At 44.6% G+C, this 25206-nt stretch overlaps 1 protein-coding gene across 1 annotated transcript in view; it reads right to left on the bottom strand.

Annotated features, from left to right (window-relative positions):
* Window positions 1-4156: 4156 nt before the first annotated feature.
* ITIH6 (inter-alpha-trypsin inhibitor heavy chain family member 6) overlaps window positions 4157-25206 on the bottom strand; it is a 43170-nt gene continuing 22120 nt past the window's right edge. Inside the window, exons 6-13 of the mRNA XM_003807153.4 lie at window positions 23168-23284; window positions 15000-15171; window positions 12212-14242; window positions 10257-10349; window positions 9170-9205; window positions 8891-9004; window positions 6242-6619; window positions 4157-5345 (exon numbers count right to left, since the gene is read on the bottom strand). Of these exons, the coding sequence (XP_003807201.3) occupies window positions 5134-5345; window positions 6242-6619; window positions 8891-9004; window positions 9170-9205; window positions 10257-10349; window positions 12212-14242; window positions 15000-15171; window positions 23168-23284 (3153 nt within the window). The 3' untranslated portion in view covers window positions 4157-5133. The remainder of the gene's footprint in view (window positions 5346-6241; window positions 6620-8890; window positions 9005-9169; window positions 9206-10256; window positions 10350-12211; window positions 14243-14999; window positions 15172-23167; window positions 23285-25206) is intronic.

The raw sequence follows: 25206 nt of genomic DNA on the forward strand, positions 1-25206 counted from the left end.
CACATTGGAGATTCATCGTCTGTTATTTGTTTCACTGCTTTTAGGATGCTTTCTTTAACCTTGACCTTTGGGAGTTTGATTATTAAATACCTTGAGGTAGTCTTCTTTGGGTGAAATCTGCTTGGTGTTCTATAATCTTTTTGTACTTGAATATTGATATCTTTCTCTAAGTTTGGGAAGTTCTCTGTTATTATCCCTTTGAATAAACTTTCTACCCCTATCTCTTTCTCTACCTCCTCTTTAAGGCTAATAACTCTTAGATTTGCTCTATTGAAGCTATTTTCTAGATCCTGCAGGCATGCTTCATTGTTTTTTTATTCTTTTTTCTTTTGTCTCTGACTGTGAATTTTCAAATAGCTTGTCTTGAAGCTCATTAATTCTGTCTTCTGCTTGATCATTTCTGCTATTAAAAGACTCCAATGCATTCTTTAGTATATCAATCGCATTTTTCAACCCCAGAATTTGTTTCATTCTTTTAAATTATTTCAGTCTCTTCGAATTCTGAATTCCTTCTCTGCATTAGCTTGAATTTCTTTGAGTTTCCTTAACACAGCTATTTTGAATTATCTTTGATATCACATTTCTTTAATATGTGAAAGGTCACATATCTCTATTTCTCCAGGATTGGTCCCTGGTGCCTTATTTAGTTCATTTGGTGAGGTCATGCTTTTCTCGATGGTCTTGAGACTTGTGGATGTTCGCCTGTGTTTGGGCATTGAAGAGTTAGGTATTTAGTCTAGTCTTCACAGTCTGGGCCTGTTTGTACCCATCCTTCTTGGGAAGGCTTTCCAGATATTAGAAAAGACTTAGGTGTTGTGATCTAAGCTGTATCTGCATTAGGGGCAACCAAAGCCCAGTAATGCTGTGGTTCTTGCAGACTTGTAGAGGTATTGTCTTGATGGTCTTGGACAAGATCTGGAAGAATACTTTGGATTTCCAGGCAGAGACTCTTTTTTCTCTTCTCTCTCTTTCTCCCAAACAAGTCTTTCTGTTATGAGCCACCTGGAGTTCTGGGTGGAGTGAAACAAGCACCTCTGTGGCCACCACTATTAAACTGCACTGTGTCAGACTTGAAGTCAGCACAGCACTGGGCCTCACCCAAGTCTTGGCATAACCACTCTTTGGCTACCACCTATGTTTGCTCAAGGCCCTGGGGCTTTATAATCAGCAGGTGGCAAAGTCAGTCAGGCTTATGTCCTTCCCTTCAGGGCAGTGAGTTCCCTCAGGCCCCGAATAGGTCCAGAGATGCCACCCAGGTACCAGGTACTGGAGTCAAAAACCTTAGAAATCTACCTGATGTTCTATTGTACTGTGGCTGAGATGAAACTCAGTCCACAAGACACAGTCCTTCCCAATCTTCCCTCACTTTTCTAAAGGCAGAGGAGCCTCACCCCATGCCCACTGCCACCACAGACTCACAGGGAGTACTGCCAGGCTACCACTGATGTTCCCTTAAGAATCAAGGGCTCTTCAATCAGCGTGTGTTAGATGTTGCCTGGCCTGGGACTCACCATTTAGGGCAGTGGGCTCCCCTCTGGCCTAAGGCAGGTCCAGAAATGCCATCCAAGATCCAATACCTGGAATTGGTAACCCTAAGAGCCCTCTTCATGCTCTACCCTGCAAGGTTGAGCTGGTACCTAAGGTGCAAGACAAAGTCCCCTTTACTTTTCCTTCCACTTTAGTGGAAGGAGTCTTGCCCCATAGCCATTACAGCTGGGAATGTGTTAAGTCTCATCTGAAGCCAGCAAGTCTGAGAGTCTCACCCAAGGCTCTTGACGTAGTACCTGGGTATCACTGTTAGTTATTCAGGGACCAAGGGCTCTTCAGTTGGCAGGCAAGGAATCCTGCCACAACTGGGTCCTTCCCTTCAATGCAGCAGGTTCGCTTCTGGCCCAGGGTGTGTCTAGAAATGTTGTCTGGGAACTGGGGCCTAGAAAGGTGCCTCACAACTCTGACCAGTACCCTGTCCCATTGTAGCTTAGGTGGTATCCAAGATGCAAGACAAAGTCCTCCCCACTCTTCCCTCTTCTCTCCTCAAGTGGAAGGAAGAAGTCTCTTTTGGAGCTGCCAGCTATGCAGCCTGGGGTTAGGGGAGGTGTTGTGCCAGTACCCCCTTTGCCACCCTGCCTAATGTCTCTGTCGGTTGAGTGCCCTCCCCTCCCCAGTCCACTGTTTCAGAGCCCAGTTTAGCACTAGGACTTGCTTAGGAGTTGCAGTCCTTGTGTCCTAGACTGCCTTTCATGTTTATTTGGGGCCCCAAAACACTTTGGCCCAAGGTGGTGTGGCTTGTGGGAACTCAAATTTCAACTGCTGGGATGGGCAATTCCCCTCTGGCTAGGGCTAATTTAAATGTTCCCTCTGTGTGCAGGCGTCAGCTGAGTTCGTTATTTTGCTTTCTGCTATGACAGGGCAGCACTGAGTTCAATGCCTCACTTCAATTGCTGTGCTTTCCCTCTCCCAAGTAGTCAGATTCTCTCTCCACACCCCTCAGCCACTGCTAGGGGATGGGGAGGTGGTGTCAGTGAGTCAAGACTGTTTTTCCTACCTCTTCAGTGCCTCTTTCAGTGATATGAAGTTAAAACCAGGTACTGTGAGTGCTCACCTGACTTTTTGTTCTTAAGAAGTTGCTTTTTTTGTGTAGATAGTTGTTTAATTGGTGTCCTTGAGGGGAAGGCAGGGGATGATAGGTGGAGCCTTCTATTCCGCCATCTTACACTGCCTCCCTCTGTGTTCTTCTGTCTGGGTGTCTCTGAGGCTCTGTGTTCCAGGGTCTGCATGTTCATAAATCTGCATATGCCTCTTTCCATATGCCCTGTGTTAGTGAGTCCCCGAGTCTGTGCATTTCTGGAACTTTACTTTCCATGTTTGTGTCTCTGTGTTTCTGTATTTATCCTCTTCTCCCTCTATTTTCCCCAGCTTTTGTCGATATCTCTGTATTATTGTTTCTTTATGTTACTGTGGTTGTGTTTTAAGTTGTTCTGTGATTCAGTCCCTCTCTTTTTCAGATCCTGTGTCTTTTTCTCTGGGTTCCCATGACTGTTGACATTTCTGTGAGTCTGTTTGTCAGGGTGTCTTTCCGCATCTGTTTCTCTTTCTGTGTCACTCTGCCCCTGGTTTTGTTTTGGTCTGGCTCACCTCCTCTGTGTTCCTGCCTCTGTTTGCGTCTGGTGTCTGGTTCCATATCTTTTTATCTTTAAGCCACTATCTCTGTGTACCTGGGTCTGATTCCCTGTTCCCATGCCTTCTGTTGTGGCCTTGGTTGTCTGTCTGTGTGTAACTTTTTCTGGTGTTGCCAGATGCATGTTGGTTCGGTGTCTTTGCACCCTTGCTTCTCTGGATATACTTCTTTGTCACATGTTTATGCCCATTTGCTTATATTCTGTCTGTCTGATCTATGTGTTTAGGTTTCCTTGTTCCTGTTTCTATCTTACCAGACATGTCCCTGTGTTTCTGTCTCTGTGTCTAGCCTGTGTCCATATGACTGTGTTTGTGGGTTCACATCCCTATGTCTACTTGTTCTGGGTTCTCTGTCTCTGAATTCCCAATGTCCCTCTCACTGTGTCACCATGTCCCCATTTTACCTGGGTCTGCATCTTGCCTCTCCTTATGTCTCTGGCCTGAACCTTATCTCTTTTCTTGTAACTGTTCAAGTGTCTGAGTCTCCATGTCTTTATCTGTGGATCTGTGAACATATGAGTCTGTGCTCCTGTCTCACTCTTAGTGTATTCCTTTGCCTATATCCCTATCTTTGTCACCAAGCCTCAGTCTGTGTAACATCTGTTTCTACATCTTTATATGTCTCTGGCCCTGTGTTTCTCTGTTCTTCTCCTATTCTCTGCCTCATGTCTGCAAATCAGCATGTCAGTGTATCTCTGAGTTTCTACCCCTCTGACCTTGGTGTCTTGGACTGTGGTCCTGGTCAGTGTCTCCCTGGTTACCTATGTCCCCATGTCTCTGTGTGTCTTAATACCTCTGCTCCTGTGTCTGAATCTCTATGTTTATCTATCTCTTAGTTTGTATATAGTTATGTATCAGTGTCTTTACATTACTCATTATGTGTCTGTACCTAAGTGACCTTTTTTACTCTTTGCCTCTTTGTGACATGGACAGTAACTGAAAACCACGAAGACACAGAGGTGCAGCCAGAGAGCATCTGTTCCTTTTTCTCTGAGTTTATGTCCCTGATTCTGCCACTCTGGCTCCCAGTCCCCATCTTTTTATGTCTCTATACCCCTATGTCCATGTTTGTTTTGTGATTCCTGTGTTTCCATAAATGTCTGTCCCTCTATCCATCCATATCTGTGCCCTTGTCACTGTTTTTCCGGTTGTGATCCTGTGTCTTTGGTTGTGAGTATGTATATATGTGTGTCTATTGCTATGTTATGGGATCCTTTTTTGTTAATTAATTAATTCATTCTTTTAACAAATATTTACTAAGCACCTATTATGTGAGAGGCACTGGGGATACATAGATGATTCAGAAAAGGTCCTTGCCCTCAAATATCTCACAGTCTAAGTCAGGGATCCAGACAAGTAAACAGATGATTACTACACAGTATAAATTCTGTGAGCGTGGAGGGTTGGGGGTGGGCTATAGGAACCCAGAGGACAGGACCAAACTCAATCTAGGGCAGGCATCAGGAAAGGCCTCCTAGAAGAGGTAACAACTAGGATTTGAAGGATGAATTATACTCACCTACAGGAACAAAGGAAGAGTGTTTCATGCAGAAGGAAAAGCACATGCAATGGTCCAGTGGTAGGAGTGAGCATGGTTTGTTAGGGAAATTCTGAGAGCCTTGAATATGCCATAGGAGTTAGGGAAAGCTGTGAGCAGAACTACTGATCATTTTTTCGTTTTACAAAAGTGGCTTGTAGGGCTGGTGAGGAGCATGGATTTGGAGAGGGTGAGACTGGAGACGTGAAGGACCATGAAGATGCAGGAGTCCCTGACTCTATGTCTCTGCATGCCTATGTGTTTGTATACCCTTGTATATGTGTTCCTTAGAACATGCGTGAGTCTGTGTGTCCCTGTGTGTGCTTCCATGTCCTTGGGTCTCTGTCCCTGGCTCACCCCATGCCCTGGTTTCTGGATCTCCCAAATTCAGGTCTCCTGGCTCTGGAATTCAGAAGCCATCACAGGACATAGGAGAGGTAGGGGTGGCCCAGAAGCAGCTCTACATGAGAGCGCTTCACCAGCCAGCAGGAAGCCCAGCGGGGCAGCAGCCTTGGTGAGTCCTTCAGCAGCCTCTTGCCTAGAATCACAGGCACATCTGGGCCATGGTGCCTTCGTAAGCATGGCCCCATAGGTCCTGTCACCAGTCGGATGTCTGTGTGCTGGAACTGCCCTGAGGGAGAGAGATGCAGTGCTAGTCAGGGAGGTGGCCTGAGTCCCTGCTCAGAGATCTGCAAGGAGGCCCAGCAGGAAATCCAGAGGGATTTAAAGGAGGAAGAAGGAGGGGCAGCAAAAGACCAGAGGGAAGAGGCTGGGCATTGTGTTAACTGTACAGGAGCCAGATGGGGCTGGAGTGTAATATGGAAGTAGGGAGCCAAAGTACATGAGATGGCAGAGAAAGGGGGACAGCCAGATTTGGAGAAGACAGGGAAGATTAGAAAGAAGGAGACAAGAGGAGGGAGGAGGCCCAGAGGAGGTAAAAATATCTGTTCAACCCACTGTCACTCTTTGATGTGAGCCTCTGCCTCAGGTTCTGCCAGTGTCTCCTGACCTACAGCCTGGCTTCCTACAACCTCCCTTCATAGCAGTCTCCAGAGGGATCTTTGTAACACCCAGATATGACTGTGTCTCTCCTCTGCTTATAACCCTTCATGGCTCCTCATTGCTTTCAGGATAAAGCCCAATTCCTCATCCTGGCATTCAACTCTGACCACTCAACTCTATTTCCTCCAACTTCCATTCCTTTCCTCCACACTCTTGTTTAGCCTTTCAGACTCAGCGTGGGTGTGTCTACCTCCTCCAGGAAGTCTTTCTTGAGCTCTGAGGCTGGGCAAGTTCCCCCACTCTGGTTTTCTCTAGCTCCCTGGGCAGCTTTCTGTCCAGCAATGATCCCCTCCTATGTTCACTATCCATATCTGGGTCTGTCCTCTCCCAAGATGAGGAGCTCCCCAAGGGAAGAGTCTGTTGCTGATTCCTCTTCCTTGTTGGGGACATACATGCCTTTCACCCTGGCAGGGTCTTTTTGGTGGCTGGTGCTCCCTGGCCCCTCTCAGCCTCAGCTGCACTTACCTATCAGGCCACGGGCTGAGGGGCTGAGGCCTGAGCCATTGGCCACGTAGAACCCCAGGTGGGGTAGTTGCAGGGTACTGGGATGTCTGTAGCGGTGTCGGAGGACTAGGAACTCAAGGTAGGGCCCAAGGCGGAGGGTAAGGCGGGCTGCAGCAGCCACATAGAGCTCCAGCTGGGGCCTCTTCAGCAGGGCAGGTCGGTCCCAGGACAGGCGCAAGGTACCCTCGCCTCGCAAAGATATAGAACTGCGGCTGATGGTGATAGTATAGGCCCGGGGTTTGTCTGTAGTGACTGTGATGATCTGGAAGTAGGTGCGAGTCTGGTCCTTGTGGCCCGGCCTTGGTGGTGCGCCAAGCAGCTTCCCACTCACATGCAGCCCTGGAGGGAGGGGAGTGTGGGCCTGGAGCGGGGGCTTTTGCATGGTCATTTACATGGTCACCCACAGCATGGGCAGATGAAGTAGTGCAGATTTGTTGCTAGAGGGCCGACTCCTGAGAGAACTACTTCTACCGTGGTCCACCTGGCTGCTCCTTCCTGAGCAGTGTGTGGAGTGGGGGCATGTAGTATGTGTGCACATGCTTACCCCAGTGTGGTTGTTTGCATATATATGTGTGTTTGCCTCTGAGTGTGTAATATGTGTGTTTGGTTATGTTCATATGAGTAAGTCTGGGCATATCAGTACATCTGCATGTTTGGAGAAGGTGGTATGTTAGAGTGCGTATTTTTGCTTGTATATTTATGTATGCGCCTCTGGATATGTTGGTGTTATATGTCTTGGTGCAATAGTGTATGTTGTGTGTACCTGGTTATGTGTTGGTCTGTACTGATGTGTATATGGAGTGTCAGTGTGTGCATCTGGATTAGTGTCATTGTTTGGCTTGGCAGGTATTTCCATGCATCAGTGTATTTCATATAACTAGTGTAGCAGAGTATGTTTGCTGCCTGTATGTGTTGAATACCTGGAAATTGGGATTAACCTTGGGGTATTCAGTACTTGTATGCCCAAGTGTGTTGGTGTCCATGCCATTGTGTATATCTGGGCATGTGTTGTGTGTCACTATGTGTCTAGGTGCATATTTGCATATTTGTGGGTGAAAGGAGTGTCAAAATATGTACACCATGGTGTGTATGAGGAGTCTTCAAAAAGTTCATGGAAAATGCATTTTATGAAAAACTATGCATGGATTTCAAAATTTTTTGCACCAAAATAAACTCATACTAATTTGTTACAACACGGATGAACCAGATCTAGTTTGAAGCATTAAGAAGGACAAGACATCAGTTTGAAAACAGCCCCTATCAGAGCAGCATGAACTCTGCTAAAATTGAAGGAAGAACAATTTATGGTGAAGCTTGGGTGCAAGAATGGTAAAATTATTGGCATTTTATGAAAAGTTTATAAGGACAATGTCCTAAAGAAAGCAGAAGTTTACAAATGGATAACTCGTTTTAAGAAGGGATGAGACAATGTTGAAGATGAAGAAGGCTGCAGTGGCAGACCATCTACATCAATTTTCGAGGAAAAATTCATCTTGTTCATGCTCTAATTGAAGAGAACTGGCAATTAACAACAGAAACAATAGCCAACACCACAGACATCTCAATTGGTTCAGCTTACACAATTCTGATGGAAAAATTAAAGTTGAGTAAACTTTCAACTTGACAGGTGCCAAAACTATTGCACCCAGATCACCTGCAGACAAGAGCAGAGCTTTCAATGAAAACTTTAAACAAGTGGGATCAAGATCCTAAAGCATTCCCTCAAAGAAGTATAACAGAAAATGAAACATGGCTTTATCTGTATGATCCTGAAGACAAAAGCACAATCAAAGCAATGGCTACCAAGAGGTAGAAGTGGTTCATTCAAAGCAAAAGCAGACTTGTCAAGAGCAAAGGTCATAGCAACTGGTTTTGGGAGATGCTCAAGGCATTTTACTAGTTGACGTTCTGGAGGGCCAAAGCATGATAATATCTGCTTATTATGAGAATGTTTTGAGAAAGTTAGCCAAAACTTTAGTAGAAAAATGCCTGGGAAAGCCTCACCAGAGAATTCTCCACCATGACAATGCTTCTGCTCATTTCTCTCATCAAACAAGGGCAATTTTTCAAGAGTTTTGATGAGAAATCATTAGGCATTGACCTTACAGTCCTGATTTGGCTCCTTCTGACTTATTTTTGTTTCCTAATCTTAAAAAATCTTTAAATGGCACCCAGTTTTCTTCATTTTTAAATAATGTATAAAATACTGCATTAACATGGTTAAATTCCCAGGACCCTCAGTTCTTTAGGGATGGACTAAATGGCTGCTATCGTTGCTTATCTTGTACTTGATGGAGCTTATGTTGAGAAACAATGTTTATGTTTTTAATTTTTTATCGTTTAATTCCATTTTACCACAAACTTTTTGAAGTTCCATCATATTTGTGTGAGTTTACTCTATGCCCTTTTGTGCGTGTATCTGTGAGTATCTTGGTGTTTGAGTGTATTCATGTGTGTTTTTTTGTGTGTCTTGGTGTGTTCTTGTGTGTTACCGTGTGTTAGTGAGGTGCATTGCTATGTGTCTGGGGTATTAACCCACAAATGTCTAGGGGTATTGACATGGATATATCCAGCTTTGGTGTATGGTGATGGAGTTCTTGGGGCTCTTACCTGCCTTTGGGTCCTCTATGAGCTGCAGCAAGTCCCCAGGGTGCCCATTCAGTGTGAAGCAGATCTTCTTTTCTGAGTGTGGGATTTGGATCACAAAGTGGGGGTCCCCGTCCACTGCAAGGCAGAAGATACAACTCTAAAGTTAAAGGAATAAATGGAAGGGAGAGGGAAAGAGAGAGGAGGGAAAGGGAAGAGGTTATGTCTATTTCCCCAGCCCCAGTCCCAGTGCACAAGCTGCCCTGTACTCAAACAGGGGAGCCATGGGGGTGACTGGCTTACCTGAGGAGGAGAAGGTGAAGATGCTAGGCAATGTGCCTGCAAAGGAGAGAGAGACTGTGTTGGGAAGGGACTAATGTATCACATTCCTAGGAATTCTGGGACATACTCCCAGATAAGGGCCAAATTCCTGTGTTCAGCATTTAAGGCTTTTCTGAAATCTAGTCCCTGCCTAGCTCTCCAGTCTTTGTGCTCTAGCCCAACCAAACTATTGTTATGAGTGTCCTACCTTCTCTTCCTAGTGACCCTTTACTCCTGTTTTTCCTGCCACCTGGAATGTTTTCCTTTCCCTTAACTACCAAGGATGAATTTCTAGTTATCCTTCAAGGCCAGCCCAAATGCTCTTTTCTCTTGCTCTCTGCCTGTGGTAGGTAGAATTCTAAGATGGCCCACAGGATCTCTTGGTGTACACACTCTGTAAAATCTCCGGAGCTGTGAATATGATGAAATATCCTCCCAGAAATAGGTTATTTCATGTGACCCTATTGAACTTATGAAGGGTATATTATCCAGGTGGGGCCTGACCTAATCACGTAAGCCCTTAATATTTGTATCTAGAGGTCAGAGACAGAGGAGTCAGAGAAATTTAAAGTGTGAGAAGGGTTTGGCATTAGGGGAATGCTCCATAGCTGCCTTTGAAGATGGAGGGGGACCACATGGCAAGGAATGCAGGAGATTTCTAGGTACTGAGAGTGGCCCCAGGTAACCTCTTGCAGCTGAGAGCGATCCTCTAGCCAACAGCCAGCAAGAAAATGGGAACCTCAGTCCCAGCAACACAAATAACTAAATTCTGCTAACAACGTGAATGAGTGTGGAAGAAGATGAGAGCTCAGTGTGACAGACACCTTGATTTCAATCTTGTGAGACCCTGAGCAGAGAATCTAACTAAGCTATTTCTAGACTACTGACTTACAGAACTGTGAGATTATTAATTGGTGTTGTTTTAAGCTACTAAATTTGTGATAAATGTTACACAACAATAGAAAACTAATACATTACCTCCCTCTGGTCTCCCACAATGTCAATAAGAATTCTAATGGAATGGAAATGAAGGCCCAGGGGATCTTTGTCAGGGGAGCTCCTTGCTCACCTTTTACTAACCCCACAGAACTTCCTTGAGATTCCATGCTGCCTCCAGCTCCTCCCAGGATCTCCTCAGAATTGCCATCCCAGTTTGGACTTCCTGCCAAGCACAAAAGAAATAAGAAAACCCTTCAAATTCCAGGGGCAAAGTCTCAAAATCCTTCTGACAAGGAGAGCCCTCACTGGCTCTGCAGGTTGACCTGCCCATCTCCAGGACTGGGACCTTATGCTCTCCACATCCTCTTAATCTCTCAAGCTCAGATATGTTCAAAGTTCTTCCTTATAGCATTTATACATTCATTTGTCCATTCATTCATTCATTCATTCAGGCATTGCTTAGGTATTAGGTATATGGTGGTGAAAAATAAAGACATAGTTTCTGACCTGGTGAAGCTCATAGTTTAGTAGGGGGTGACAGACATGAATGAAATCATAATTTATCACAAATGGTGATAAATGCTATTGGAAAAAAATAATGAGGTGACTGTGGGAGTTAAACAGAGACCTGAAGTAGCCTGCTTGGGGGAGGGTGGGTAAGGAGATCTGAGCTGAGATCTAAGGCATGAGCTGGAGTTTGAAGGGCAATGGAAGGGATAAGGGCAGCAGGAAGGGGTAGGACAAAGCTGGTCAGATGATTATGAAGCAGAGACAGTAGCTTGAAAAAAGTCCCTGAGTGGAGATGGGGTAGGGTGTTCATTGGAGGGGCAAAATAGAGACCAGTGGGGCTGGAGTTCAGAGAATGGGTGGGAGAGAGTGAGGTCGTAGAGGAATGGGGGTAGGGAGCAGATCATGCACAGCCTGCTGGCCATGAAGAGGACTTTTAACTTCATTCTAAGTACGATGGGAAACCCTTGAGGGATTTTAAGTAGGGAAGGGGCAGGAAGTGATTTGTGTCTTTAAAGGATCCCTTTGGCTGCTGGGAGAGACTGGCCTGTAACAGGACAGGAGAGGAAGCAGGGAAACCAGTGAGGAGCCTGGAACAGTTTTCTAGGTGAGACACAATGGTGGTCTGCTGTAGCACAGTGACACTTGGGGTGGTGGGAAGTGGATGGATTTGGTAAACATATTAGAGGTAGCATTGTCAATAACTGAGGATGGATAGGATATTGGAGGGGTGTCTGAGGAGAGAGGCATGTAGAGGATGTCATACCCAAATTTGCATCCCTGTGACTTAGGCACTCTCAGTGGGTTCTAATCCTGCCCTATAAGGTCACCTAGGAAATGTCACTCCTTCTCTTAGGAAGGCAGGATACTGGAGTGGTGAATCACGTTCATTCTGTGACCAGATTGTATGAGTTCAACTCTCTGACTAGCTGTGTGACATTGAGAAACTTATTTTACCTCTCTGTGCTTCATTCTCCTCATGTGTAAAATGACGATGTCAAGAAAGAAAGATGTTTCTTGTGAGGATTAAATGAGGGACAAGTACAGTATGTAGAGCAGTACTTGTGCATAGGAAGAGCTCACAAATGTTAACTTATTATTTCATACTTTTTTTGGAAATTAAAGATAATTTTAATTATCTTCCCCAATTCTTCTACCCCTGTCATTAAGCAGGACTATTCACAGAGCACAGAAAAACCAATAAGACCCGCCTCATCCAATGATGCATTCCTCCCCTGCTTAGGAAGCATCAGCAATTCTTTTGTCCAACAAAACAAATGTCAAAGCTAACCCTTGGCCAATTTGTTTCTGTTCAGCCTTCCCAGTCTCAACACTCCTCCTCTCCCAAGGCCTCTAATTCCATGCATGTATACTGAGGCCCAGAGAAGTTAAGTAACTTGTCCAAAGTCCCAAAGCAAGCAAGCAAGCAAGCAAGCAAGGAAGCAGCTGTCAAGCAAGCAAGCAAGGAAGCAGCTGTCCCATCAATGGAGTCTGCATAAGCCTTGTAGATTCCCAGCTCCTGGTACTGTCCATTCATACCTCACCCTCATGGCTCGACCTCTTACCCATGGCACTCACCATCTTCATCAGGAGTGAGGAAGGTATAGAAAGCTGGTGGGTTCAAGGACTCCACGAACTTGGATTCCACCATTGATTCAGACAGCAGCTCTAGCTCCTCAGGGAGAAGGAGCAGACTGATGGCCTCAGGGAGGATGCTAGAAGGCAGCAAGATTGGCAGGTTTGGAGGGCTGCCTTCTGGTGTAGGCCTGGAGCTGTTGAGTAGGCTCATTGTTGGAACTCCCGGCCTAGATGGTCCCAGAACTTGCCTGGTCCTCTGGGGACCTGGGAGGAGGTCATACTGATGCCAGAACCTTCCAGGGGGCAGAGTGGGAGTAAAGGGCATGGGGAGGGGTTCTCCAAGGACAGAGGTGGTTGTGGTACTGCTGGGACCTGTGGAACTTGAGATTGTATTTGGGAATGTGCTTAGGCTCTCAGGAAGTGGGGGCCTTGGTCTGTCAGGTCTAGGAGGTAGTGGGGTTTGAGGCATATGGGGGTTTGGGGTCTCAGGCTTGGAAAGTGATATGCTTGTGGAAATTTGGTGTGGTGGGGCACTCGGTTTAAGAGATAATATTTTAGGGGTCTTGGACAAGAGGATTCCAGGCCCCAGGTGTGGCATGTTGTTTCGGGTCTTGGGAGCAGGAACCCTAGGTCTGGTGTGTGGTGGGTACTTGGGAACCTGAAGTGTAGAGACTCCAGGTCTTGACTGTGGCAGGCCTTTAGGTGCCTGTGATGTGAGTGCCCCAAGTTGGGGGTGCGATGGAGCACCAGATTTGGAATGCAGTGGAGTAACACATTTCACAGTGTCAGCTTTGAGCGAGGCTGGGATGCCAGGTTTCACAGGTGGGACTTGTGTCCTGGAGTTCATGGGTAATATATCAGGATTCTGGTGTGATAGAGAGCCGGGCTTCAGAGGCAACAGAGTACCAGAATTTGAGGGCACAAGAGTGGTAGGTTTTGTCCTGAGAGTTGGCTGGGCCAAGGTGCCAGAATCCTGTTGTGCTGGAATTTTGGCCTTTGGGTATGTGGGCATCGACAGGGTATGAGGGCTCTCTCCCAATGGCTCCAGCTCTTTGGAACTTAGCATCTTCTTGGTAGAGGCAGTAGTAGTTGAGGATAAGTAGAACTTTGGTTTCACAGGCCTTGATTTGGGGGAGATGACCTTGGGCACCAAGGCTGGCTGAGCTGTGCTTACCCCTAGGCCATGCCTGCTGCTGGATGAGGGCATGATGGTGTCTGGCCCAGCAGAGGTGGAAGTCTGTCTCCTGGTCTCCTCACTGGCCTCTTTGGGTTGCACCATGACCAGTGAAGTCAGAGGTGTGACAAAGTTGTATTCAAGGGACAGGTTGAGGACTTTGGCAGCCAGCAGGTGGCGAGTGGTGGTGTCACGAGCTTGGAAGCGTGCATCCAGCAGTTCTCCAATGGTGACATAGGCCCAGAGGCGGCGGATGAAGTGGGCCACATTGGGGGCTGGCTCCCCTGGGCAACCAAAGGCCTTCTGGCTGTTGTTGGTGGCCCCTTCACTGTGGTGGGCCACAAGAAGCTGATCCTTGGGGCCACGGGCTGCCAGGTGGATGCCCAGTTCCTGTTTGCCTGGCTGCACCTGTCCTGCCACCACCAGCTCAGAGCCACCAAAGTAGTTGGGGAAAACGGCCCAAGGGGAGGCCCCAACCAAGCCACCCAGGTAGTTCAGACGCACATCTGCCAGCAGAGGCATGGAGATCTCCTCATAGAGGCCCTTCAGCTGTAGGGCCGCATCAGTGTCCTCATATATGCGCCGGGCTATTCCCCGGTTTTCCAGGGACAGGCGGCGCAGCAGTGTAAAGTCAGCATCATCCCCAAAGGCCAAGCTGAAAAGGGATACCCTGTGGCCTAGCGCCTGACGGACATTGGAGAGGATCACACTGGGGGTTGTCACGCCGGCCGTGGGCTCCCCATCTGTCAGGAAGATGATAAGAGGGATCCTCCCCACACTGGGGCCCCTCCCAGGCTCCTGGTTGCTATGGTTCAGCACTGAAGCAGCTGCCAGCAGAGCTGAGTTGATGTCTGTCCCTAATTGGGGAATAGATTGTGAGACCATCTTCTCTGGTCACTTCTACCCCCATTGCAGACACACTGGGCACCTCATCAACTTCCCAGGCTCACAGCTCCTTATCTTTGCTCAGGCTGTATCCACTGTTTCTCCTTCCCAACTTCTCCACTCCCACCCAGACTTGCTGAGATCTGACATTGGGGCCCACATGTCATTGGCTTTTATCACTCTCTGTCTCACACTGTTCTTTGTCTGTTTCCTTGGTGGTGCAGGGTCGAGGGGGGAGATGTCTCATTCCCGAGCCAGACTGGCAGGCTCCCAAGGCTAGCACCCCCCCCTCCAACCTTCTTGCTACAGGGGAAGAAAGGACAGAGTTGACAGGAGGCAGTGAGTAGAGGAGACTTCAGTAGTTGTCAGAGACGATTGCTTAAAAGCTAGAATCAGGGCAGCAGCTTCCTCAAATGCTTGGAAATAAATATCTAGATTATTGATTTAAAGAAAGTTTAGCAAATTCTTTCAAGTGTTTGCTTTAAAGAAGAGGAAACTGAGGCCAAAAAGAAATGTGCCCTAAGATACATGGAGAATCGGCTGCGCTCTTTCTACAAGGAAAGGGTGATGGGAGAACACAGAGGACAAAGGACCATATTTGTGTGAAATGTGGTCTTGATATTTCAGGCACTGTGAGAGTTGAGGAGGATGGGGGAATGAAGAGAGGGTTTCAGGAATTTCCCATATCACCACAGCCTGCCCATTTGGGTGGGTAGATCTAACACTTACAGCCATCGGCTTCCATGCAATGCAGGTAGTCCTTGGCACTGTGGACATTCTGGATAGTGGCCTGGATTGAGCCTCCAGCTTTCCAAACATTAACTGTGTCAGAAAAGGAGATGATGTTGAAGTAGTCATTGGCTTGAAGGTCACTGAGGATCACATTCATGGCCATTTTAGTCTGTGGGATATGGATGAAATGAAGAGAATGGGACAAGACTTGAGGTCTACGAGATTGAAAGGCTTTTTCTACACAAGGCATTAACATCTAAGTCTTATATGGTTTTAAGACTCTCTGACTGCCGGACTCTGTGAATCTAGGATTCTCAGGTGAAAAGACTCTATGGGTTCCAAGGCATAGAACTGCACTGTTTAATATGGGAACTAATAGTCACATGTAGCTACTTACATTTGAATATAAACTAGCTAAAATTAAAGAAAAATTCAAACATTTAATTCTTTATTTGCAGTAGCCACATTTCAAGTGTTCAATAGCCACATGTTGCCAGTGGCTACTATATTAGATAGCACAGAATTTTAGATCATTTCCATCATCACGAAAGTCATATTGGACACTGGTCATCTAAAAGGTTCAAGCTCCATGTTTTTAGAGCTCTAGAATTCATTTGCTATATGGTTCCTGGGCTCCATGACCCGGTATTCAATGATCTTTAGGACCTTTATGATCCCAGGTCTCTTTTTTATTATTACACTTTAAGCTCTAGGGTACATGTACACAACGTGCAGGTTTGTTACATATGTATACATGTGCCATGTTGGTGTGCTGCACCCATTAACTCGTCATTTACATTAGGTATATCTCCTAATGCTATCCTTCCCCCTGCCCCATGCTACAACAGGCCCCAGTGTGTGATGTTCCCCTTCCTGTGTCCAAGTGTTCTCATTGTTCAATTCCCACCTATGAGTGAGAACATGTGGTGTTTGGCTTTTTGTCCTTGAGATAGTTAGCTGAGAATGATGGTTTCCAGCTTCATCCATGTCCCTACAAAGGACATGAACTCATCCTTTTTTATGGCTGCATAGTATTCCATGGTGTATATGTGCCACATTTTCTTAATCCAGTCTATCATTGTTGGACATTTGGCTTGGTTCCAAGTCTTTGCTATTGTGAATAGTGCCGCAATAAACATACATGTGCATGTGTCTTTATAGCAGCATGATTTATAATCCTTTGGGTATACACCCAGTAATGGGATGGCTGGGTCAAATGGTATTTCTAGTTCTAGATCCCTGAGGAATCGCCACACTGTCTTCTACAATGGTTGAACTAGTTTCTAGTCCCACCAACAGTGTAAAAGTGTTCCTATTTCTCCACATCCTCTCCAGCACCTGTTGTTTCCTGACTTTTTAATGATCGCCATTCTAACTGGTGTGAGATGGTATCTCATTGTGATTTTGATTTGCATTTCTCTGATGGCCAGTGATGATGAGCATTTTTTCATATGTCTGTTGGCTGCATAAATGTCTTCTTTTGAGAAGTGTCTGTTCATATCCTTCACCCACTTTTTGATGGGGTTGTTCAGTTTTTTCTTGTAAATTTGTTTGAGTTCTTTGTAGATTCTGGATATTAGCCCTTTGTCAGATGAGTAGATTGCAAAAATTTTCTCCCATTTTGTAGGTTGCCTGTTCACTCTGATGGTAGTTTCTTTTGCTGTGCAGAAGCTCTTTAGTTTAATTAGATCCCATTTGTCAATTTTGGCTTTTGTTGCCATTGCTTTTGATGTTTTAGACATGAAGTCCTTGCCCATGCCTACGTCCTGAATGGTATTGCCTAGGTTTTCTTCTAGGGTTTTTATGGTTTTAGGTCTAACATTTAAGTCTTTAATCCATCTTGAATTAATTTTTGTATAAGGTGTAAGGAAGGGATCCAGTTTCAGCTTTCTACATATGGCTAGCCAGTTTTCCCAGCACCATTTATTAAATAGGGAATCCTTTCCCCATTTCTTGTTTTTGTCAGGTTTGTCAAAGATCAGATGGTTGTAGATGTGTGGTATTATTTCTGAGGGCTCTGTTCTGTTCCATTGGTCTATGTCTCTGTTTTGGTACCAGTACCATGCTGTTTGGTTACTGTAGCCTTGTAGTATAGTTTGAAGTCAGGTAGCGTGATGCCTTCAGCTTTGTTCTTTTGGCTTAAGACTGACTTGGCAATGTGGGCTCTTTTTTGGTTCCATATGAACTTTAAAGTAGTTTTTTCCAATTCTGTGAAGAAAGTCCTTGGTAGCTTGATGGGGATGGCATTGAATCTGTAAATTACCTTGGGCAGTATGGCCATTTTCACGACATTGATTCTTCCTATCCATGAGCATGGAATGTTCTTCCATTTATTTGTGTCCTGTTTTATTTCATTGAACAGTGGTTTGTAGTTCTCCTTGAAGAAGTCCTTCACATCCCTTGTAAGTTGGATTCCTAGGTATTTTATTCTCTTTGAAGCAATTGTGACTGGGAGTTCACTCATGATTTGGCTCTCTGTTTGTCTGTTATTGGTGTATAAGAATGCTTGTGATTTTTGCACATTGATTTTGTATCCTGAGACTTTGCTGAAGTTGCTTATCAGCTTAAGGAGATTTTGGGCTAAGACAATGGGGTTTTCTAGATATACAATCATGTCATCTGCAAACAGGATCCCAGGTCTTTATAGCTGCCTTTCAATGACTTTGCATGCTTTGGTTCTGCTGTAATCTGCTCTTCTGCCTCACCCTCCATTTCTTCCAGGCTGGTCTCACCAGCCCCTAGAAAACTCAGGTTCCAGTTTAACTCCATAAACCTTGCTCTTTTATGCTCCTTAGATAGCATACTCTCCAACTTCCCTTTATTTATTCACATCTTTACTGTTCTTTCAGTTGCTCCTTCTCTGGAAAGTTCTTCCTTAAGTTGCCAACCCTGACCCCTGCCCTTCTCACTTAGATATTCCCTGTCCCAGTCTGTTAACTGACTGTTTTACATGAAATATTTTTACTTTCTATCCAAATATGGAACCCTTTGAGAGAAGGGCTTATAATGTTGCTGCTTCTTGTCTCCCTTCTCCATGGCAATACTAGCATAGGGCTAGGCCCATAGGAGGTTCAGGGAATAGAGTGTGTAGGATCTACTATTAGGTATCATTTACAGGACACTTGCTATGTTCCAGGCACTGTGCTAAACCCTTTTGATGCATCAGCTCACTTAATTATCACAGCAACACAATGAAGAAGGTACTAATACTATCCTCATTTTACAGGTGATGACACTGAGACTCAGAGAGGTGGGTGCTTGCTTAAGGTCATACAGCTAGTCATTGATGGACAAGCGTTTCAAATCCACATTTGGGAGGTTTTAAATCCAGTGACCCTAAGCACAATATTATGCTTTCAATCCTTTATATAGATATGGATTTCAGAGACCACAGGAAGGACACTTGAGACCCACCTTTCTCTATACCTTAAACTGATAGGAAATATCTTGAATGCTTCTAAGTGGATTAGAGTCTTTCCTGCCATAGGGAGAGCTCTGGGGATAGGTCGTATATTCTGGGACAGGGAGCTAAGCACCATACTCTTGTTTCCATTGAGAGGGAAGAGACTTAATAGGATTGCCTTTCCTGAGAAGAGCTGTAGAAAAGTGAGAGCCTATGAGGTCCTAGAAGTCAGAACCTCTTGTTGACCAGGAATAGACTGTAGAAGTGTGCTGTTTAATCTCCAATTACTTTGAGATTTCCCAGCTATCTTTCTGTAATTGAATTCTAGTTTAATTCCATTTGATTTGAGAGCATACTTGGTACAATTTATATTATTTTAAATTTGTTAAGGTATGTTTTAAGGCCAAGGATATGGTCCATCTTGGTAAATGTTCCACGTGAGCTTGAGAAGAATGTGTAATCTGCTTGAGCAGAATGTGTAATGCTGTTGAACAAAGTATTCTAGAAATGTCAATTCGATCTAGTTAATTGATGGTGCTGTTCAGTTCAACTATGTCCTTACTGATTTTCTGCCTGCTGAATCTGTCAATTACTGATAAAGTGATGATGAAGTCTCTAATTATAATAGTGGATTCATGTATTTTTACCTTCCAGTTTCATCAGTTTTTACTTCATATATTTTGGTATGTTGTTTGTTGCATGCACATTAAGGATTGTTTGTCTTCTTGGAGAATTTCCCCTTTACCATTATATTTGTTTTATTGTTATATCATATAATGCAACTATTTATTGCTGAAAATTTCCTTGCTTTGAAGTCTATTTTGTCCAAAACTAATACAGCTACCCCAGCCAGCTTTCTTTAATTTGTGTTAGCATGGTATATCTTTCTCTATCCCTTTTCTTTTGATTTATCTGCATCTTTATATTTAAAGTGGTTTTCTTATAAACAACCTACAATTGGGTCTTATTTTATTATCCACACTGAGAGTCTCTGTCTTTTAATTGGTATATTTAAACCATTTATGATTGCAGTCATTACTGACATAGTTGGATTAATATTTGCCATAGTTGTAAATATTTTCTATTCTTTTAAAATTCTTTATTCTTATGTCTTCCACTTATTTTTTGGCTTCTCTAGTTTTAACTGGGCATTTTACATGATCCCGTTTTATCTTATCTCTTAGCATATGCATTAGACTTAAAAAATTTTAGCAGTTCCCTTAGAGTTTGCAGTATACATTTACAACCAATCCAAATCCACTTTCAAATAACACTATACAGCTTTATGCCTAGTGCAAGTACCTTGTAACAGAGTATTCCCAATTATTCCCTCCCATCCTATACAATATTACTCTCATTAATTTTACTTATTCCTAAGCTACATTCACTAAATACATTGTTATTTTGAAAAAATATTATCTGTTAGGTCAGTTAATAAGAAAACTATTTTATTTTACCTTCATTTATTCCTTCTCCAACACTTTTCCTTTGTTTATGTAGATCCAAGTATCTGAGATGTACCATTTTCTTCCTCTATGTAGAACTTCTTTTAACATTTCTTGCAAAGCAGGTTTATTGGTGACAATTCCCAAAATTTTTGTTTGTTTGAGAAAGTCTTTATTTTTTTTTCACTTTGGAAGAATAATTTTGATGTATACAGAATTCTAGGCTGGTGGGTTTTTTCCTTTAACACTTGTAATATTTCACTCCACTTTCTTCTTGCTCCCATGGTTTCTGAAGAAAAGTCTGATATAGTTTATATCCTTGCTCCTCTATAGGTAAGGTACATTTTCCTCTGGCTTTTTAAAAGATTTTTCTGCTGTCTGAATATGATATGCCTAGGTGTAGATTGTTTAGTATTTATCCTGCTTTGTGTTCTCCTAAGCTTCTTAGACCTGAGGTTTGGTGTGCATAATTTATTTTGGAAAATTTGTATCTATTATTACTTCAAGTATTTCTTCTGTTCCTTTCTCTCTTTCTTCTCCTTCTATTATTTCCATGATGCATATGTAACACTTTTAAAATTGTTCCACAATTCTTGGATATTCTAGGGTGTTTCTTAAAATTCTTTTTATTTTTGTTTTTTAGCTTCAGGAATTTCTATGAACGTATCTTCAAGCTCATTGGTTCTTTACCCAATCATGTCCAGTCTACTGATGAGTGAATCAAAGGGATTCTTCATTCCTGTTGCAGTATTTCTGATATCCAGCATTTCCTTTTTATTTTCCTAGGGTTTTCATGTCTCTGCTTACATTACCATGTGTTGTCCTTATATGTGGTGCACTCTATCCATTAGTGCCCACAGCATATTAATCATGGGTTTTTAAATTCTTGGTTTGACCCATTAAAAAATTGGCAAAGGACATGAACAGATACTTCTGAAAAGAAGACATACATGTGGACAACAAGCATATGAAAAAAATGCTTAACATCACTGATGATTAGAGAAATGGAAATCAAAACCACAATGAGATACCATCTCACACCAGTCAGAATGGCTATTATTAAGTAGTTAAAAACAACAACAACAGATGCTGGCAAGGTTGTGGAGAAAAGGGAACGCTTATACACTGTTGGTGGGAGTGTAAATTAGTACAACCATTGTGGAAGACAGTGTGGCAATTCCTCAAAGATCTAAAAACAGAAATACCGTTTGACCCAGCAAACTCATTACTGGGTATATACCCAAAGGAATGTAAGTCGTTCTACCATAAAGACTCATGCACATGTATGTTCATTGCAGCACAATTCACAATAGCAAAGACATGGAATCAACCTAAATGCTCATCAATAGTGGACTGGATAAAGAAAATGTGGTACATATACACCATGAAATACTATGCAGCCATAAAAAAGAATGAAATCCTGTCCTTTGCAGGAACAGGGATGGGAACTGGAGGCAATCATCCTAAGTGAATTAATGCAAGAGCAGAAAACCAATGCTACATATTCTCACTTATCAGTGGGAGCTAAACATTGAACACACATGTACATAAAGAAGGGGACAAGAGACACTGGGGCCTACTTGAGGGTGGAAGTTCGGAGAAGAGTGAGGATTGAAAAATGATGTATTACATACTGTGCTTATTACCTGGGTGACAAAATAATCTGTACACCAAAAACCTGCAATACTAAATTTACCCATGTAACAAACCTGCTCATGTATCCACTGAACCTAAAATAAAAGTTGGAAAAAAAATTTCAATCAAAAATAAAATTGTTTGATAATTTCGACATATCTGACATATTGAAGTCTGGCTGTGATGTTTGTTTACTCTCTTCAGACAGTGTTTTTCTCCTTTTAGCATGCCTTCTCATTTTAGGTTGAAAGACAGACGTGATGTATCAGGTAAAAGGAAATAAACTAAAAGGCATTTAGTGTGGGGTTTTAAGTTTATCTGGCTATCAGTTAGGTAATGTTTCCTGTTTGGGGCAGTTTTAGTTGTCAGAGGCTAAAACTACTATTTTTTTGACAGGGTCTTGCTGTGTTGCCCCAGCTTGAGAGCAGTGGTGTGATCTTGGTTCACTGCAAGCTCCACTCGCTGGGCTCAAGCCATTTTCCAAATGCAGCCTCCTGAGTAGCTGGGACTACAGGTGCGCACCACCACACCTGGCTAATTTTTGTATTTTTAGTAGAGACAGGGTTTTGCCATGTTGCCCAGGCTGGTCTCAAACTCCTGGGCTCAAGTGATCCACCTACCTCAGCTTCCCTTCTAGTGTCTGTATTTTTGTTGCTTCTGTTGTCTTTGGTTTTCCCTAGGAACATTTTCTTCAATAGGGTTTGGGCTTGTAGTTCTATCAGCTGTAACTTTCCGTTATTGCCGAGGAGCCCAGTTGATGTGGTGATAATGTGTGGAGTGAGAGGAAGCATTCTATACTCTTATGAGGAGGTCTCAGTCTTTTAGTGAATTGGTGTCCCTGAGATAGAAACTTCACAAGGACTTCTGAGATTTTACCCCTCCTCAGTGAGACAAGAAGGCCAGAAAGGGCTGGATTTGGGGAGATCCCTCCCCCTACACTGGGGCTGGGGAGCTGGCTTGGGGTATTACCCATTTTTCCCCAGGTTGCTCAACTCTGGTAAAACAAACTCAGCCTTAGGTCCCAAAGGCTCTGTGATTGAAAGATTAAGGAGCAAAGCTATACAATTGCAAGACACCGGTACAAAAAGCTCCAGGGTATTATGGTATGAAATGCTGCCTGCAGAACTTTATGGATTCAGGGACTAAAGTCAAAGCCTGCTTGGTCTACGGCCTTAGAACTCTGACCCATGGGCACAGTGGTAGAAGTGCAACAAGATTAAAATCGATATGACTCCTGACTCTATGGTTTCTAATTCTATAATGCTAGTACTCTATACTATTAGGCCTTTAAAGTAAAAAAAAAAAAAAAATTACAAAGACCCAAAACCTTGTGGCCTCAGGAAGACTCAGAGTCTTTCTCACCTAAGGTTTTCTTGCTTTTGGATTCTAGGATCCCAGGGTGCTCTAGCTTGAGGGTCCTATATGACCCTGGGCTTTCGTGGTTGAGGGTCTCAATGGTTTCACAGTGACCAATGTGTCAATGTTCTTAGGACTCTGTGGCTCCAGGTCCACAGGCTCCTGTTAGGTAAGATACCAGGACCCTAGGGTAGGCCCAAGCCTGTAAGACTCAAGGGTCATGGGATGGTGGAATCTCTTCTCCCAGGGCCCCATTGTTACCACGCTCTCTGCTTTCTGGGTCTTCTGATACTAGGACTAAGAAAGGTTTCCAGGATCCTTGTTACCTGTTTCATCTTGGTACCAAACATGGAGCTGCTTACGTCAATAACAAAAACCACATTCTTCTCCATAGGTGGAAGGCCTCTGGGGGCAAAGTAGTGAATGAAATAGTCATCGTAAATCTGGACCAAAAAAAAAAAAAAAAAGTAGAACCAAGAAGGACAGTGAAAGCCAATCTAAATCAGGTCCCCTCTTATTTTCCTGCATAACACTGTGCTTTGTTCCCCAGGACTTCTCACTGTTTCTAAACAGGCATGTGGGTGACTGTTTGCTCACTGTCCATCTCCTTCACCAGAACCGTGTCTCAGCTATTCAGACCTTCATCCCGGGGCCTGCCCCAGAGCTGTGGAGGGAATGAGACTGGCTTGTAGCCCAGGACTCCAAGGATCAGGATCTCTGTAATATGTGAGTTCCTGTCTGTGAGAGAGTTGGGCTTGCACAGCCTTGAAGGTCCCTAGGGATATTTTGCCTGGGCTGCAGGAACTCCAAGTATTGTTTTAACCTCCCTGTATAGAGTGAGCCTGGGGCCCAGCTCTTTGCTGCCAGGGGCTGGGAGTTGCAGGGCCTCCCTCTCCTCCTAAAACCTCCTTTCTGCTGTTGCTGGGCAGAGCAGGGAGAGGAGGAGGGAACCTAAGCTGAGTGAGCTGTTTATTCAGAGGGGATTGGTTACACCAGGTACAGATGCCTTGGGTTGTCCTGGATGTGATTGGCTGCTGACTCCCCTCCCCCACTCCATTCCTCCCTCTGCAGAGCCTCGGGGCTGGGACAGCTGAGGGAAGGGGAGGGGAGGGGAGGGGGGCTGGGACAGCTGAGGGAAGGGGAGGGGAGGGGGGCTGGGAGGGCCCCTCAGGACCAGTCTCAGCTCAGCTCAGGGATGTCTGCGCTGGCTGAGGGTCTGTGCTACCCTGAAGCTGAAGCAGGCAATGCCCAGGGCCACAGGCTTTTGCTCCTCTCTGCCCTTCAGGCACTCTCTGACCATTAGGCTGTACACTACCTCTTCCCTCTCAAGAGGAAAGAGGAGATAGGAAGACATCTGCTCTTCCCCCTCCACCCCGGCCTTTGAATTAATTCACATGTGCAATTGCAGCCTCTGTCTCTGCTAATCCTGGCACTCTGGTACAGTTCAAAAAGGCCTGTGTCACCCACACTACAACTGCCCAAGCCAACAGCAGAACCCAGTGGCCTCTGCACACCACCCATACCTGGGCCAGTGAGCGCTCCTGGGAAAATCATGCCTACCTTTCCCCGACCCCATGCCCACCAGGGCCCCCACTTCCTATCACATAACTCAAGGGCAGGACCTTGCTCACCAACCTCTCCCAGTCACTTTAGCAGTCATTCCATCCTACCCACCTGACTCAGGAAGAGAATTAAGAGCATGGAGCCAGGGACACTTTGATTGCCCACCCTACCCTTCTACAGGGTCCACATCACCATAAACCTCCTCCCTCAGCCTAAGGAAAGGAGGTCCTGCCTTGGACCCCATGTACTCCAAGTGCCCAGCCCCTCCAGTACTCCTCAGGTCCCCTCTCTCTAACTCCATTTAACATGTACCCCACTGGGTCTTCTTGAAATATAGAATTTTATTGTCTTTTCCATGCACTAAGACTAGCTCTTGTCCCCAGTCTGCTCCCAAACTTCTCTCTAGCCTCTTTTTTCCCTGAAGCATCACAGGCTGAGAAAGTGGGCACCCTCAATGGGCTCAAGTGCAGATCACTCCTGGGGACCACCACAGACTGGCTACTGTGCCCACCCCGCATAGACACTTCCCTTGCTAAAGGCAACTGTGACTAACTTGCCTCCAAACTCAATGGCTGGAAGAGGGGTGAAGCAAGATGGTGGAATAAAAGCTCCACTGATCATCATCCCCCTAGGAAGGACACCAATTTAACAACCATCTACACACAAATAAGCACCTTCAAAAGAACCAAAAGCTCAGTACCTGGTTTTAACTTCATATCAATGAAAGAGGCACTGAAATGGTAGAAAGAACAGTCTTGAATTGCCAACACCACGCCTACCCCACCCTCCAACTCTGCCCCCA

Source organism: Pan paniscus, chromosome X (genome assembly GCF_029289425.2).
Source record: "Pan paniscus chromosome X, NHGRI_mPanPan1-v2.0_pri, whole genome shotgun sequence".
Taxonomy (NCBI): domain Eukaryota; kingdom Metazoa; phylum Chordata; class Mammalia; order Primates; family Hominidae; genus Pan; species Pan paniscus.